At 36.8% G+C, this 17,189-nt stretch overlaps 1 protein-coding gene and 1 non-coding gene across 2 annotated transcripts; both read right to left on the bottom strand.

Moving 5' to 3' along the window:
- Positions 1–6,285: 6,285 nt before the first annotated feature.
- Positions 6,286–8,621, bottom strand: SDHAF1 (succinate dehydrogenase complex assembly factor 1). The gene is made up of 2 exons (XM_053700453.1): positions 8,563–8,621; positions 6,286–6,708 (listed from the first exon to the last, which is right to left on the bottom strand). The coding sequence occupies exon 2, from the start codon at positions 6,683–6,685 to the stop codon at positions 6,434–6,436; it is 252 nt and encodes an 83-aa protein (XP_053556428.1). The 5' UTR covers positions 6,686–6,708; positions 8,563–8,621; the 3' UTR covers positions 6,286–6,433.
- LOC128650720 (small nucleolar RNA SNORA47) lies at positions 8,340–8,472 on the bottom strand. The gene has a single exon (XR_008400980.1). It is a non-coding gene; the product is annotated as a small nucleolar RNA SNORA47 (small nucleolar RNA).
- Positions 8,622–17,189: the final 8,568 nt, after the last annotated feature.

Genomic DNA, 17,189 nt, shown 5'->3' with positions numbered 1-17,189 from the left:
AATGAGGCGGGACCTTCTAATCCAAGGTCTGTTCACGCATCCAAATCTAATTTCTCTGCGCCTGACTGCTTGGAGATTGAACGCCTGATTCTATCAAAGCGTGGTTTCTCTGAGTCGGTCATTGATACCCTGATTCAGGCTAGAAAGCCTGTCACCAGGAAGATCTATCATAAGATTTGGCGCAAATATCTTTATTGGTGTGAATCCAAAGGTTACTCGTGGAGTAAGTTTAGGATTCCTAGAATATTGTCTTTTCTCTAGGAAGGTTTGGAGAAGGGATTATCAGCTAGTTCTTTATAAGGACAAATATCTGCTTTGTCTATTCTTCTACACAAACGTCTGTCAGATGTCCCAGACGTTCGAGCATTTTGTCAGGCTTTGGTCAAAATCAAGCCTGTATTTAAACCTGTTGCTTCGCCATGGAGCCTAAATTTAGTTCTTAAAGTTCTTCAAGGGGTTCCGTTTTGAACCTATGCATTCCCTGGATATTAAGCTTCTATCTTGGAAAGTTTTGTTTTTAGTAGCTATCTCTTCGGCTCGAAGGGTTTCTGAGCTATATGCTTTACAGTGTGATTCCCCTTATCTTATTTTCCATGCAGATAAGGTGGTTTTGCGTACCAAACCTGGGTTCCTCCCTAAGGTTGGTTCTAACAGGAATATCAATCAAGAGATTGTTGCTCCTTCACTGTGTCCTAATCCTTCTTCAAAGACGGAACATCTGTTGCACAATCTTGATGTGGTTCGTGCTTTAAAGTTCTACTTTCAAGCAACTAAAGATTTCTGTCAAACATCTTCAATGTTTGTTGTTTATTCTAGTAAGCGGAGAGGTCAGAAGGCTACGGCTACCTCTTTCCTTTTGGCTGAAAAGCATCATCCGTTTGGCCTATGAGACTGCTGGACAGCAGCCTCCTGAAAGAATTACTGCTCATTCTACTAGAGCTGTGGCTTCCACATGGCTTTTAAAAATGAGGCTTCTGTTGAACAGATTTGTAATGCGGCAACTTGGTCTTTGCTTCATACTTTTTCCAAATTTTCGAAATTTGATACTTTTGCTTCTTCGGAGGCTATTTTTGGGAGAAAGCTTCTACAAGCAGTGGTGCCTTCCATTTAAGGTCCCTGTCTTGTCCCTCCCTTCATCCGTGTCCTAAAGCTTTGGTATTGGTATCCCACAAGTAAGGATGAATCCGTGGACTCGATACATCTTATAAGAGAAAACATAATTTATGCTTACCTGATAAATTTATTTCTCTTGTGATGTATCGAGTCCACGGCCGCCCTGTTTATTAAGACAGGCATATATATTTTATTTTTAAACTTTCAGTCACCACTGCACCCTATAGTTTCTCCTTTTTCTTCCTAGCCTTCGGTCGAATGACTGGGGGGTGGAGCTAAGAGGGGGAGCTATATAGGCAGCTCTGCTGTGGGTGCTCTCTCTGCCACTTCCTGTAGGGGAGGAGAATATCCCACAAGTAAGGATGAATCCGTGGACTCGATCAAGACATCACAAGAGAAAGAAATTTATCAGGTAAGCATAAATTATATTTTTTCATCAGGATAAGGCAGTTTTGCGGACTTCATTTAAATTCTTACCTAAGGTTGTGAATTCTAACAACATTAATAGAGAAATTGTTGTCCCTTCTTTGTGTCGTAATCCTAAGAATTCTTTGGAGAGATCTTTACATTCTTTGGATGTGGTGAGAGCTCTGAATTATTATGTTGAAGCTACTAAAGATTTCAGGAAGACTTCTAGTCTATTTGTTATATTTTCTGGTTCCAGGAAAGGTCAGAAGGCTTCTGCCTTTTCTTTGGCATCGTGGTTAAAGCTTTTTATTCATCAAGCTTATTTGGAGTCGGGTAAAGCCCCGCCTCAGAGAATTACAGCTAATTCTACTAGATCAGTTTCCACTTCTTGGGCTTTTAAGAATGAAGCTTCAGTTGATCAGATTTGCAAAGCAACAACTTGGTCTTCTTTGCATACATTTACTAAATTCTACCATTTTTATGTATTTGCTTCTTCGGAAGCAGTTTTTGGTAGAAAAGTTCTTCAGGCAGCTGTTTCAGTTTAATTCTTCTGCTTATGATTTAAGGTTTTCCTTTTATTTATGAGAATAAACTTATATTTGGGTTGTGGATTAATTTTTTTCAGCGAAATGGCTGTTTTTATTTTGTCCCTCTCTCTAGTGACTCTTGTGTGGAGTTCCACTTCTTGGGTATTGCTATCCCATACGTCGCTAGCTCATGGACTCTTGCCAATTACATGAAAGAAAACTTAATTTATGTAAGAACTTACCTGATAAATTCATTTTTCATATTGGCAAGAGTCCATGAGGCCCACCCCTTTTTTATGGTGGTTATGATTTTTTTGTATAAAGCACAATTATTTCCAAATTCCTTTGTTGATGCTTTTTACTCCTTTATCACCCCACTACTTGGCTATTCGTTAAACTGAATTGTGGGTGTGGTGAGGGGTGTATTTATAGGCATTTTGAGGTTTGGGAAACTTTGCCCCTCCTGGGAGGATTGTATATCCCATATGTCACTAGCTCATGGACTCTTGCCAATATGAAAGAAATGAATTTATCAGGTAAATTCTTACATAAATTGTTTTTTTCACAACTGAGCAGTTGTTTTACCACTTGGCTGCAGTAGCATACTAATCAATAATAACTTTTTAGCTGCTAGTAACACAGAACACAAACAGAAGTGATGTGACCCCCTGGATTGGCCTCCACTCCTTACTTGTAATGTGTGGAGACATAAGAGGCCTTTTACATTTAGCTAACGCATAGAGCCAGCACACAGGGACACAGCTTACTAACATTGATCACTGTATGGTTGATAGAGTATTACTGCAGCGAGTAAGGCCAGTAGAATGCTTAATTGTATTGGTAGAGGTATTTGCAGCAGGAATAGTAAGGTTCTTATACCACTTTACAGATCATTAGTTAGGCTACATCTTGATTATTGTGTGCCGTTCTAGAGGCCATATCTCCAGAAGGATATAAATAAAATGTAATCTGTTCATATGGTACACAATGTAAAAAAAATAAAACTTTATAGTAAAGGCTCAATGACCTAAATATGTATAGGTTGGTTACAAGAGAGATGGGAAAAAGGTGATGTGATAGTGTATTATGGGGTTTAGTAAACCTCAGGCTATATTTTTAAACAAAAAGTAATTCCAGAACAGGAGGTTATAATCTTAAAATGAAGGTTAGCAGGTTCAGGAGTAATTTGCTGAGTCACTTCTTCTCAGAAAGGGTGGTAATGACAGTGAGGGACCTCACGAATGACTAGGATAACACTAGCCTACATATGAAGCTTATACTTTCAGTAAATGATGGGCAGACCTATCTCCAATGTTTCTATGTGACAACAATAATAAATGTTCTGATTTTTAGTTTTATTTTAGCAATATAAGTATATAATTCTCAAAAACACAATGTTTTATTTTTAGATGGTAGCATTTTAGCATATATTTTTGTAAACTAATTTATAAAAAAACAAAAAGCTTGATCTGCTTAAAAATGTATAATGCGAGTGCCTCACACAGACAAAGTTAAAATGTATTTGTAAACGCAATGAGAACAAAACTATAATGGTGCAGCATGAAACAGTGCTAGTGTAAAAGTTTCAACAACAACAAAAGTCTGCCTTAATGGCATGTCAACTTTTAATAATTTGTGGATATGTTTAAAGGGACAGTATACTGTAAAATTGTTTTCCCTTAATGTGTTTACAATTGTTTTATTTTTTTTTACCAACTGCAGAGTATAAAATGTATGAAAATTTGCTTTTTAAGGTTTATTTCTGTATATTAAAGCTCTGAATTTGTGTTTTGAAGCCACAACCTAATAAAATGGGTTGAGCTTGTGGGTATAATCAGATCTCATTACTTTATCACATTGTGTACATATACCTGCTTCTTTATCCTATATCTGTCCATAAACCAATCACCAATGCTTGGAAAGAACAATGGAAAATTAGCATTTTATTACCTTATCTCTGCTATATCCCACTGGCAGTGTAATTTCTTCTGCTGGCTGTGTTTACAAAGCTTATTTATAGCTTGGACCTGCGGCCACAAACTTTCAGCATAGGTGGGGATATCACAGGCTAAATCATCTATTTCCAATGCCAATAGAAGGGGAAAGTAGCTACTTTTAATACACTCCAGCAGGTAAAGTGAATAATTAGGAACAAATTAAAGGGGAGAAATTTTTTTGAGTAAACTGTCCCTTTAAGAGCATTTGCTACATCAGTTTACATTTAAAGGCATGCACATGAGTGTGGCGTACAATCACTAACTATACATCATTGAGCCTTTGACATAAATCTAGTTGTATATAGGGACGATCCAGCGTGCAACAGAAATGTGATATATTGTAATAATGTGGCAACGTGTAAAGAGATGTGCATATAAACCAGGCAGATGCCCTAGTTGTGGCAAAGAGACCATTTTAAAATTATTTTTTTATACCTCAAAAAAGGTAAAAACATTTTTTGTCAACTTTTTGCTGAATGACCCTTTAAAATGAACCCCTTGGCTGGCAGTGGTTTGGTTATAAATGAAGTTTTTAAGTCCTAACATTAAAGAGACAGTACACTTAGAGAAAAAAAACTTTCCACTTTAAAACACCCTCTGTACTGCATATAAGCATTATTAATCTTGTATATAAAAAAAAAAAAAGGGCTTAAACAATTTACTTATCAAAGATAGTTAAAGAGACATGAAACCAAAAATATTTCTTTCATGGTTCAGATTAATACAATTTTAAATAACATTCCAATTTACTTCATTCTTTGGATATCCTTTGTTGAAGAAATAGCAATGCTCATGGGTGAGCCAATCCCACGAGGCATCTATGTGCAGCCACCAATCAGTAGCTACTGAAACTATTTAGATATGCTTTTTAACGAAAGATACCAAGTGAATGAAGCAACAGATACTAGAAGTAAATTGGAAAGTTGTTTAAAATTTCATGGTCTTTCTAAATCATGAAAGAAAAAAATTGGGTTTAATTTCCCTTTAATTCTCTTGGTAATCCTCATTGAACAGCATAAATAGATAGGCTCAAAGCCTGCATGTGTCTTAAGGGACATGAAACCCAATTTTATTTTTCTTTCACAATTTAGAAAAAGCATGCAATTTTAAAAGAACTTTCAAATTTACTTCTATTACCCAATTGTCTTTATTCTCTTGATATCCTTTTTAAAAAGCATATGTAAATAGGCCCAGTATCTGTTGATTTGTGGCTGCACATCGATGCCTCCTGTAATTGGCTTACCCATGTGCATTGCTATTTCATCAACAAGACATGTAAAAAAATGATGCAAAGTAGACTCAAGTAAATTGGAATTTTGTTTAAAATTGTATTTGCTATTTGAATCATGAAATAAAAAAAAAGTGGGGTTTCATGTCCCTTTAAGGACCATCAGGCACCATCGTTAACATTTTTGTAAATGCTGCTACCCTTTAGTTCTCAATGTATACCTATCAAAAGCATTGCAACAAACTGCTATAATATAGTGCTCAGGCCACGTGTACATTCTTGAACCTATATAAAAACTGCTCTTCAACAAAGAATACCAAAAGAACAAACTGAATTTGGTAAGGTAACTGGAAAGTTATTTAAAACTGCATGTCTGAATCATGAAAGTTTAATTTTGACCTTACTGTCCCTTTAACCATCAAGAGACCAGTCTCAACCCCTAGATGCAGTTAGGACGTTCCATGCCGTCCTAAAAAGCACGCAGTGAGGACGGCATGGAATGTCCTAAGTTTTTCGGGGTCCTGCTCCCTTTCTACAAAACAAATAATTGGACTGGGGGAAGGGCCTAACATAGTAGGCAGTCCCCCATGCCATGATCCAATCCCGGCATTGAAGTCACATGATCACATCAATGATGATGATATGATTTACTATTTCCTGCAAATATTTACTTGAGAACGTTTTCAATTGTAAACTTGCCACGTCACAAAGGGGTTTAATAGATTTAAAAAAAATAAATTAGTAGGAACCCCATATTTTAGTGAACTAATTTCACAGAAAGTCAAGGTCTATTTTAAGAAAGTCCTTTACATATTTTATGATGCCAGGCTCCACACACACACACCACGGTCATTGTTTACTTACAAAAATGTACTTATTGTAATAAGTGATATAAAATTACTGAATCAACCCCCCCATTCAAATCATACTTTGTTTGTATGATGCATTTAGGACAGCTGAAACACCTTTGAATTAAAAAAAAAAAAAAAAAAAATTAAACACACAAGGGAAATTCACTTATATTTGAATTTATATACAGTCTTAAATATACAATAGAATGAGTAATTTTATATACAATATGTTACAAAATTTAAATACAACTAAATTTACATAATCTACACAAAACAGTTCACTGATCAAATTTCAAAACCACAAGACGATTATTTGTTTGACCTAGAGTCCTTCACAAAAGCTCCCAGTTGTTTAGTATTAACATCTTTTAGCTGTTCTAGCTGACGCTGGCCACGGCGTATAAGATATTCAATGTGCATAACATCTGTTTTTGGAATCTTTGCATTCGTTCGAAATTCATCCTGAATTCGAGGCAAAAACCCAGGTTTTTCCTTCCCAGCTCTTAAGAACTCTTTATACAGACTTAGAATCAGCTTCTGGATTTTACTGTGTCGTATCATTCTTTCAGATGTTGGCTGAGGTCCTAGAAAACAAACAAAAAGCGAATTAACAAATATTGTATCAGTATTATTACACGGCTTCCCATTCAATGTTTGCCACATCTAAAAATGTTACAAATACATTGTGGTAGTTACTCCATTCTACAGAGGATGTTGTGTAACTAATCCCGAAATGCCAGGGGACCTAAAGTTTTTAATATGGAAGGCTGGTCATTAAAGTGAATGTAAGTTTTGATGCTAAAGTGCCCGTTTTTTTAATAAGTCGTTTAAAAACAGGGGCACCTTAATTCATTGAAATTTCACTCGTTGTGAAGAAATATTTACCTTTTAATCTTGACAGCAACAGGAGTGAAATGTAAATTTTGATAAATTAAAGTGCCCCTGTTTTTAATAAGAATTTTTAAAAACCGGAACTTTGGCATCAAAATTTACATTCACTTTAATGCAAGTATTGTCTGGGGGCCACATTTAGCCACCAACAATTGCTACCCAGGCTCTGAACCAAATATGGGCTGGCTCAAAAGTTTACATTCCTGATTTTTCAAAAATAAATAGCAAGAGAATGAAGAAAAATAGGAGTAAATTTGAAAGTTAGGGATACTAAACCCAATTTTTTTTCGTCCATGATCCAGGTAGAGCATGCAATTTTAAGCAACTTTCTAATTTACACCTATTTTTCTTCATTCTCTTGCTTTCTTTATTTGAAAAAGGCATCTAAGCTATTTTTTGGTTCAGACCCATGGAAAGCACTTGTTTATTGGTGGGTGAATGTATCCACCAATCGGCAAGAACAACCCAGTTTGTTCACAAAAAATGGGCTGGCATCTAAACTTACATTCTTGCATTTCAAATAAAGATACCAAGAGAATGAAGACAATTTGATAATAGGAGTTAATTAGAAAGTTGCATGCTCTATCTGGATCACAAAAGAAAAAAATTGGGTTCAGTGTCCCTTTAATTTTCTTCATTCTCATGCTATTTTTTTTAATTTATTTTTTTAAAAAGCAGGAATAATCTTAAGAGCTATCCCATTTTTGGTTCAGTACCTAGGCAGCACTTGCTGATTGGTGGCTAAATGTAGCAAACAAATCAGCAAGCTCTACCCAGGTGCTAAACCAAAAATGGACTGTCTCCTAACCTTACATTTCTGCTTTTTTCAAATAAAGATAGCAAGGGAACAAAGAAAATTTAATAGGAATAAATTAGAAAGTTGTTTAAAATTGCATGCTCTATCTGAATCATGAAAGAAAAAAATTGGGTTTAGTATCCCTTTAAAAGTGCATGCTCTATCTGAATCATGAAATTAAGAAACATTGGGTTCAGTATCCTTTTAACTGCACTTGAAAAGAAAGAGTAACAGTACTATTACCATATCCCTTCAGTTACATGTATTCAGCATTTATAAAGATTACACATATTTATGTCAGAAGCAGGGTGTGATTGTATAACAAGTCTAGCCTCGGGTTGTTAGCACTTTTATTTACTGATCGCATACGTACTACTGACGTAACTACAAGAGGGAAAAAAACTTAATAGTTTAAGCAACAATTCAATTTTCTCCACCACGGTGACGACACTTTAAGCAAACCCTCACCTTATGTAAAACACAGTAGTCTACTCGTCCGTGTGACATTATTTTAATAATATCACGCGGTTGTTTTTACCAAATGATAGATAATTTCCCAACAGACACCGGGAAACATCACGATTCAGCAAAGTTGATGTAGGAGGCTATAACCAGTAAAAAGCAGTACGAGAATTCACTGCTCTACCTTCTCAAGCCTCCAGCGGGGGAACAAGTAAGACTACTATGCTACATAGCGTTATTACAAGCGTATAGAATAAGTGAAACAAATACAATATTGCAACACACTGACCTTCAGCCCATGCTCGCGCTTCCCGAAGCAAAACTAATGGTGGCTAAAGACGTTTCCTGCGGGAGAGGATATCCGGTACGTGGGGTTTATCCGCACTTCTTTTTTTTAGTGCTGCCGCCATTTGGTCAGCTTCTATACTGCATGACATGGATTGATATTTTGAAGCTGAGCTCTAGGGAAGCAGATACTGTTTGATAGAGACAATATTCAGTCATAATAAGTTGCAACGTATAAGCAATAGTTTATATTTATTTTTATAGACAATGAAGTCCTTATTTTTCTGCTGTATCCTTTCTTCAGATGCTGACTAAAGACATTACCTAGTTTCCACATATAATTTTATCATTGCTGAAATTTGCAGGTTCACCTATCATCTAGCTATCTAATCAAAATCATTATACACAGCAGCATGTATATTATTACCAAGGCCTACAAAAAAAAAATTGCACAAGGGCCCTATGCACCGTATCTCAATTTTCATTTCTTAAAGGGAAATAAAGCTCAAAAATCAAATGTGTGTGGTTACATTTATATTTGAATTAGAAGCATTTTTGTAATATACTTCCACTATCAAAAATGCTTCTAGTAAAAGTTATTACTTTTTTCTCCAGCATATGCACAGTGGCATCACTAGGGTTGGTGTCACCCGGTGCGGTAAGTTATGGTGTCACCTCCCCCCCCCCAGAAAGCAGACACACACAAACACAAAAACACAGGCACACACACATACAAACACTCAGACACACTCAGATGCACACACAAACACTCGGAAACACACTTAGACACACACAGAAAAACACTAAGGCACACACACAAACACTTAGACACACACACAAAAACACTCAGACACACAAAAACACTGAGAGCTCAATGATATAATCTTCGCCAGCTCAAACCTTCTTTTTCTCGCTGACACTCGCACGGCTACCCCGGTGCAATGATCGTAAAAAAGGGGCAGTCCCTGCGAGTTGCGAGATGGCTCCTATTAAAAATATTGGAGCTCACTGGTTAGGGAAACTTCTCTCCTTAGTGCAAAGTTATCAGGGAGCAGGGGGAGCACTTTAAAATTAAAATCCTGCAGCCAATATAACTCACATTACGCTGCTTTCTGCTTATAGCATCTTACATTCGCCTATATTTTAGTATGCACTTGTTTTTCTATTGGGGTTATAAGTGTTCGTATTGTTTTGAGAAAAGCCACCTTTTAGTTGGCGAGAAAGAACTGTGATATCTGCAGTGCGAAAATCTTTATAGAATTACGCTGGGATTAGTGAAACATTGTCATATATGCCCATGGAACGCCCATGTTCAGCCCATTTTACGAAAAAACAACAATTACACTGTGCATTTTGTATTTATAAATTCAAATTTCTGTGGGATTTTTGCACATTCAGTGTACTACAATTACAATTTACGCTGTGCATATTTAATTTGATTTATTCTTGTGTAAATTAGATACTAATTTTACTTTTTTGTTAACATACGATTTTTGGTGAAGAATTTTGTTACGATTTTTGATGCACCTTAACAATACAATTTTTCCCTGCTTATTTTTGTGTGAATAGTTCAAATATTTGTTTTGTATAATGTTTAAAATACGAATTTTGTTGTGCACATTTCATATGAAAATGCGGTATACGCCCCTTAGAGAGAAACCCTGTTTTCAGGGTAAAAAATGGATTTAGATCATTCCACCAGGCAAATAGAAGGACTGGCGAGCATTCATTAATAATCTCGCCAGCCCAGAGAGCTTTCAATCATCGAGCCCTCAGACACACACACAAAAACACTCAGACACACACACACACACAAGTACTCAGACTAACACACACACAAAAACTCAGACACACATACAAAATATGTAATCTGCACTGCATTAATTATGAAGCTCATGCCTAGAGCTGCTCCCTGGCTCAGCAGAGCATCAAATGAAAGATAAACAGAGCACTCTAAAATAAATCACTAAAGAAAAGGTTTAGGCGCGCAAACTATGAAAATTCTGCTCTCTGACTCTGTTCCAAGTCTGTCAGTGCAAAGCCCCGGGCGACGTGCCTACCGCTTCTTATGGCCAATCACATTTGCACTCTGCCCACCCCCAGACGAAAGCCCGCTCTCCCCTCCTACCTCTTCAGTGTGCACTTAGTGTACTGTAACCGTACCGGTCTGGTGGGCATCATACGTGACTCTACTTTAGAGACAGTGTCAGTCATGCGGTCAGGTGTCAGGCATCCCCCTCACGATTTCCCGGTTCCCGTTTAGAGAGACAGCACAGCAGTGAGTGACTTCACTGCTCCATACGTCACTGAGCAGTGAGCACAGATAGGCAGGCAGGTTTAGGCTAGCAGCGCAACTTCGGAAGCCCCACGGCACGCCCACAACATTCATAGTGAAATTGGGTAGGGGAGGAGCAAAGTACAAACAAGCAAAAGCAGCCGGGAAAACTATTTGTGGAAATTGCAGCGCTGGCTCAAGGGGCAAAAAAATTAAGTGTCTAAAACTTCCCAAGTCCCACTAATGTTCACACATGCTGCCCCCTCTAATAAAAAATGCTATGCATCTCTACATTGTATTTCTTTGAATTTCAATAAAATACATTTAAAAAAAATTCTGGTAGCGTCACCCCTGGTGGCGCCACTGCTTCTGAAGATGTAATTTGTTTATATATACAAGCCACTGAGAAGGTGTAGTGTCTGAAAACTAGTTCACAGGCCAAATTGGTCTTACAAGTCACATTTTTTTTTCAAAACTGGGGAATTGGTAATTAAGGGATTATCTATCTTTTAAAACAACAAAAATTCTGGTGTTGACTTTCCCTTTAATGAAATGAAATAACAAAAGTAATTTTAACAACCCCATCTTTTATGATCTACACCCCTCAGTGCCATCCTTTAAACTTCTTGTGGATGGGTACTGGTTTTCTATGTGTTCTTTACCAAGGGTCTTCAGAAGTACTAACTAGTGACCTAGCTACTGAGTGGTTGAGTCTCTGACAACTGAATATACATTCAGACCATGCTCAAAACAAGAACATCTTCAAGAATTTCTACTTCTCGTAGAATATGGTGCAGCATTATTTTTCTATGAATAATTTGCAAACTTGCTATGTTCTGCATTTCCTACATGGGGAATATCTTTATTTTCAGGTCTCCGCAACTTAATGTATGAAACAGGTTCAGGGGTGCTATATTTTGATCACAGATTCAAAAAGGTTAACATTTTGCTTTGATTTTATATGCTTAGACTGGTCAAGCTTCTACACTGGTCAAATAAGTAAAAATGGAGGGTCTGCTGAGGGAACCACTTTTATGTAAGTAAAGAAGACTGCCCACCCCTTCTTGAGTATCAAAAGTGATATAAGCCAAGATACAGGGTGATATTTATCAAAGCTTCAACTATGCTGCATTCGCCGGCACCAATACGCTCGCCTAACATCGCGGCCGCGGACCTGAATATGATCTCCATATTTATAAAAAAAGCAGCGCACCAAGTACGGGGCGATGAGCATCGGACTGTTGTTAACTAACAGTCATCCATCTTGTGTCTATTCGGCTTTTTACCAATTTATTTATACCCGGTCACTAAATGCTGCCACTATACTAAAATGTTTAACACCTATCCCGCCACTCCCCGACTTCGCAGTCACCTAAATAAAGTTATTAACCCCTATCCCGCTGCTCCCCGACACCGCTGCCACTAAATAAACGTATTAACCCCTAAACCTCTGGCCTCCCACATCACTATCACTAACTAAACCTATTAACCCCTAAACCGCCAGCCCCCCATATCGCCATATACTAAATTAAGCTATTAAATCCTAAACCTAACAAGCCGCTAACTTTAAATTAAAATTACCACATCCCTATCTTAAAATAAATTTAAACTTAACTGTAGAATTAAAATAAACTATTTTAAAATATTAATTAACCTACCCTAACTATTTTACTACACATATTAAACTACCAATTAAATTAACTAAATTACCTATTAAAAAACCTCGAACCCTGCTCAAATTATTTAAATCTACTATTTAACCTTATTAAAAATTACTAAATTAAAAAAAAAATAGACACTAAGTTACAAAAAATACTAAATTACGAAAAAAAAAAACCACATTATCAAAAATAAAAAAGAATTACACCTAATCTAATAGCCCTATCAAAATAAAAAAAGCCCCCCCCCCCAAAAAAAAACCCTAGCCTACACTAAACTGCCAATGGCCCTTAAAAGGCCTTTTGTGGGGCATTGGCCCCAAAGAAATCAGCTCTTTTACCTGTAAAAAATAAAAAAATACAAACACCCCCCGCAACAGTAAAACCCACCACCCAAACAACCAACCCCCCCAAATAAATACCCTGTCTAAAATAGCCTAAGCTCCCCATTGCCCTGAAAAGGGCATTTGTATGGGCATTGCCCTTAAAAGGGCATTTAGCTCTTTTACCTGCCCAGACCCTACTCTAAAAATAAAATCCACCCAAAAACCCTTAAATAAACCTAACACTAACCCCAGACAATCCACTTACAGTTCTTGAAGTTCCGCTTGAAGGATCCATCCAGCCGACAAGAAGTCTTCATCCCGGCAGCAAGAAGTCTTCATCCGGATGGCCTCTTCCATCTTCATCCAGCCGGCGAAGTCTTCATCCAGACGGCATCTTCTATCTTCATCCATCCGGCGCGGAGCGGGTCCATCCTGAAGACAACCGGCGCGGAGCTCCTTTTCAATACGGTCGCCGCTGTAAACTGGTACTTGAATGCAAGTGACGTCATCCAAGATGGCATCCCGTGCATTCCTATTGGCTGAAAGGTTCCAATCAGCCAATAGGATTAGAGCAACTCTCATGCTATTGGCTGTTCCAATCAGCCAATAGGATGAGAGCCAATAGGATTTTAGCAGCTCTAATCCTATTGGCTGATTGGAACCTTTCAGCCAATAGAAATGCAAGGGACGCCATCTTGGATGATGTCACTTGCATTCAAGTTCCTGTTTACGGCGGCGACCGTATCGAAGAGGAGCTCCGTGCCGGATGTCTTCAAGATGGACTCGCTCCCCGCTGGATGGATGAAGATAGAAGATGCCGTCTGGATGAAGACTTCATCGGCTGGATGAAAATGGAAGAGGCCACCCGGATGAAGACGGATCCTTCAAGCAAAACTTCAACTTCAGGGCAATGGGGAGCTTAGGTTATTTTAGATAGGGTTTTTATTTGGGTGGGTTGGATGTTTGGGTGGTGGGTTTTACTGTTGGGGGTGTTTGTATTTCTTTGGGGCAATGCCCCACAAAAGGCCCTTTTAAGGGCCATTGGTAGTTTAGTGTAGGCTAGGGTTTTTTTTATTTTTTTCTGGGGCTTTTTTATTTTGATAGGGCTATTAGATAAGGTGTAATTCTTTTTTATTTTTGATAATGTGGTTTGTTTGTTTTCGTAATTTAGTGTTTTTAATTTTTTGTAATTTAGCGTTTATTTTTTTTTGTAATTTAGTAATTTTAAATAAGGTTAAATAGTAGATTTAAATAATTTGAGTATGGTTAGGTTTTTTTTTATTTGTAATTTACTTAATCTAATTGGTAGTTTAATTTAAGTGTAGTATAATAGTTAGGGTAGGTCAATTAATATTTTAAAATAGTTTATTTTACTTCTACAGGTAAGTTGAAATTTATTTTAAGATAGGGATGTGGTAATTTTAACGGCTTGTTAGGTCTAGGGGTTAATTGCTTTATTTAGTTTATGGCGATATGGGGGACTGGCAGTTTAGGGGTTAATAGGTTTAGTTAGTGGTAGTGATGTGGGAGGCCAGAGGTTTAGGGGTTAATACTTTTATTTAGTGGCGGTGGGGTCCAGGAGAGGCGGGATAGTGGTTAATAACTTTATTTAGTGGCGGCGGGGTCCGGGAGCGGCGGGATAAGCGTTAATACTTTTATTTAGGCTGCGGTGGTGTCGGGGAGAGGCGGAATATGGGTTAATACATTTTATTTAGGTTGCAGCGATGTCAGGGTGTCAGATTTGGGGTGTTTAGACTCAGGGCTTATGTTAGGGTGTTAGGTGTAAACGTAACTGGTTTTCTACCATAGAAATCAATAAGATATCTGGCAGCATTGAACATAAGCTTTCTCTGCTTTCAGACTCCCATTGATTCCTATGGCATCCACGGCCTCCAGGGTGGCGGATTGAAAACCAGGTACGCTGGGCCGGAATAGCCACGAGCGTACCGGGTAACTATTTGCTAACTTTTAAAAAGTGTCAAATAGTGCCGAATGTGTATTCGAAACATCTGTAATGACGTAAGCATCGATCTGCGTCGTATTGAGACCAGCAGATCATATGCTACGTCACAGATTTCAACTTTTGCCAGTCTGTAAGGTTTGATAACTAGGTCGGATCAAGCTCGCAACAATTACGCTGCGGAATTCCAGCTTATTTGCGGTTGATGGCTTTATAGATATCCCCCATAGAAACTGCTGTATCTGATATTTAATATTATATTTTTAAAAGCAATTTGTCATGTACTGTATTTAATTATCTCTTTATTATGCATTAAAGTAATGGTAAACTCTCCCTTTTTTAAAATCAGATCCGGAATGTTAGTTATATTTTAGATGGAGTTTAATTGAATCAGTTGAAAATAAGTTGTTCTATAAGTTAATTTTTAATATACATTTGAAATTCAAATACCCCGTGCTCCACCACACACTTCAAAACTAACTACAACAAAAGTGCCATATGGGGGCAGCGCTGATTGGAGAACAATTGACACGTGTTATTTGAATTTCATAACTATATTAAAAAGTAAGTTATAGCACAACTTCATTACAACTGAAGAATGAAACTCCATCTAAAATATCACCAACATTCCATATCTGATTTTAAAAAGGCGAGAGTTTACCATCACTTTAACATGCATATGATCACTGAGTTCCATTCTCATCATGTCAGTGTTAGTTATATTAAGGGCTTATCACTTTATGATAACCAGTAGCTATCATAAGCTTTACAACCCACAGGAATAACACCACCTCTCCCCCAAGGATACGTGTCCTGGCAGTGAGTTCACATAGTCCGAATTCTGACTATTCCTTAGAAACACCACACAATATTTCTACTTTATGTGATAATACAATGTTATAAATTACTATATAAAACTGAAATATGCTGTGTGACCAGTTGTTACTCGTGTTTAAGAATCTTTCACAATTTTTTTCTGCTGCTTTAGAGGGATATTGTACATTCTAGCATGCAGATACAGAGCAACATTTAAATATGTCAAACATATTTTACTTGAAAAACTGTTCAATTTAAGCTGAAACTCATGCATCGGTTTTGCCCTTGGCAATGAGCATCTTGAATATAACATTTCTGGAGGACAGGAGGGGAGCATTAGATGCTAGTTTTGATTCTTTCATAATAGCCATATTTGATTTATTTGTAAAGATCAGCTTCCTTTAAGGTGTATAGAATGTATGTTGGAGATATGTATTCACAAAATGCCCAGTATACAACATGTACTCCTTAAAGAATCTTAACTATATTCTATATGCCCACATTAAAAAAATAAAAATAAACATTTTGGGCATATTCCCCAAACCTTTTTGATGCAAACTGTATGAACAAAAACAAAAAGATGCCATCACTTTCATGATCAGGGAAGGGACAAGGTAATGAAGGGCAGGGTTGTTACTAGACCCCTTTGGGCTTCAGGGCAAAACCTGTGACAGGGCCCCCCATTTCAACGGTTTCCTTTCCAAAGAACCACAAACTCCTAATTGTATAATTCTTCAGTATATCTGGTTGATAACAGACACAGAATTGATACTTCTCTGTTACTGTGAGTCATCCTTCTCTTTTGGTTAGTCCACACCAGAAGATATGCACTCTCTCTGTAGAAATACGGTGGCAGTTTTTTCTATACAGCAATACAGTGGTGGCTATCTTGGAGACCCTACCATATTTGTTAAGGCAAATCCATACACTTTTGTTACACTGATCCCTGTGGTGCAAGGGAGTCACCCATGTTTTATAAAATGGGCCCCTTATATATCGGAGCCCAGTCTTAGTTGAGATCCTAGGTTACACCACTAATGAAGGCTTTGGCTACTTTTAGAAAGTATGTAAAAGTAACAAATAAAGTATTCTTTAATATAAGTTTTGCCATGCACAAAATAGGTTTCGTAGAACCGTTGGGAGACTTTTTCATCCATTCATATTTGTTTGCCCATTTTTTACAAACACCAAAATATTTTTATATACATGTACATACTGTATGTATATATATATATATATATATATATATATATATATATATATATATATATATATATATTTTTATATGTATGTACATGTGTATATATATATATACAATTTATCTACATATTTATTTGCTTATACATACATATTTTTCTAGTCTTTTATATATATATCAGTTGATGTAAATAGTTTTTTAGTCTATGATCGGTTTGAATTAAATAATATTTATAGATTTTATCTATACCTAAATTTTATAAATTGTATTTTTGTAATCATTTATATTTTTATAATATGCGCTTTTAAAACAACAAACAATAATGTTTTTTTATAAATAATTTTAAAAGAATCTGATGTATAATATATATTTTTTTCTAAGCCACATTTAATAATCAA

Source organism: Bombina bombina, chromosome 2 (genome assembly GCF_027579735.1).
Source record: "Bombina bombina isolate aBomBom1 chromosome 2, aBomBom1.pri, whole genome shotgun sequence".
In the NCBI taxonomy this organism is placed as follows: domain Eukaryota; kingdom Metazoa; phylum Chordata; class Amphibia; order Anura; family Bombinatoridae; genus Bombina; species Bombina bombina.
The sequence above is the reverse complement of the archived record's forward strand: the minus strand, read 5'-3'. Positions and strand labels throughout refer to the sequence as shown.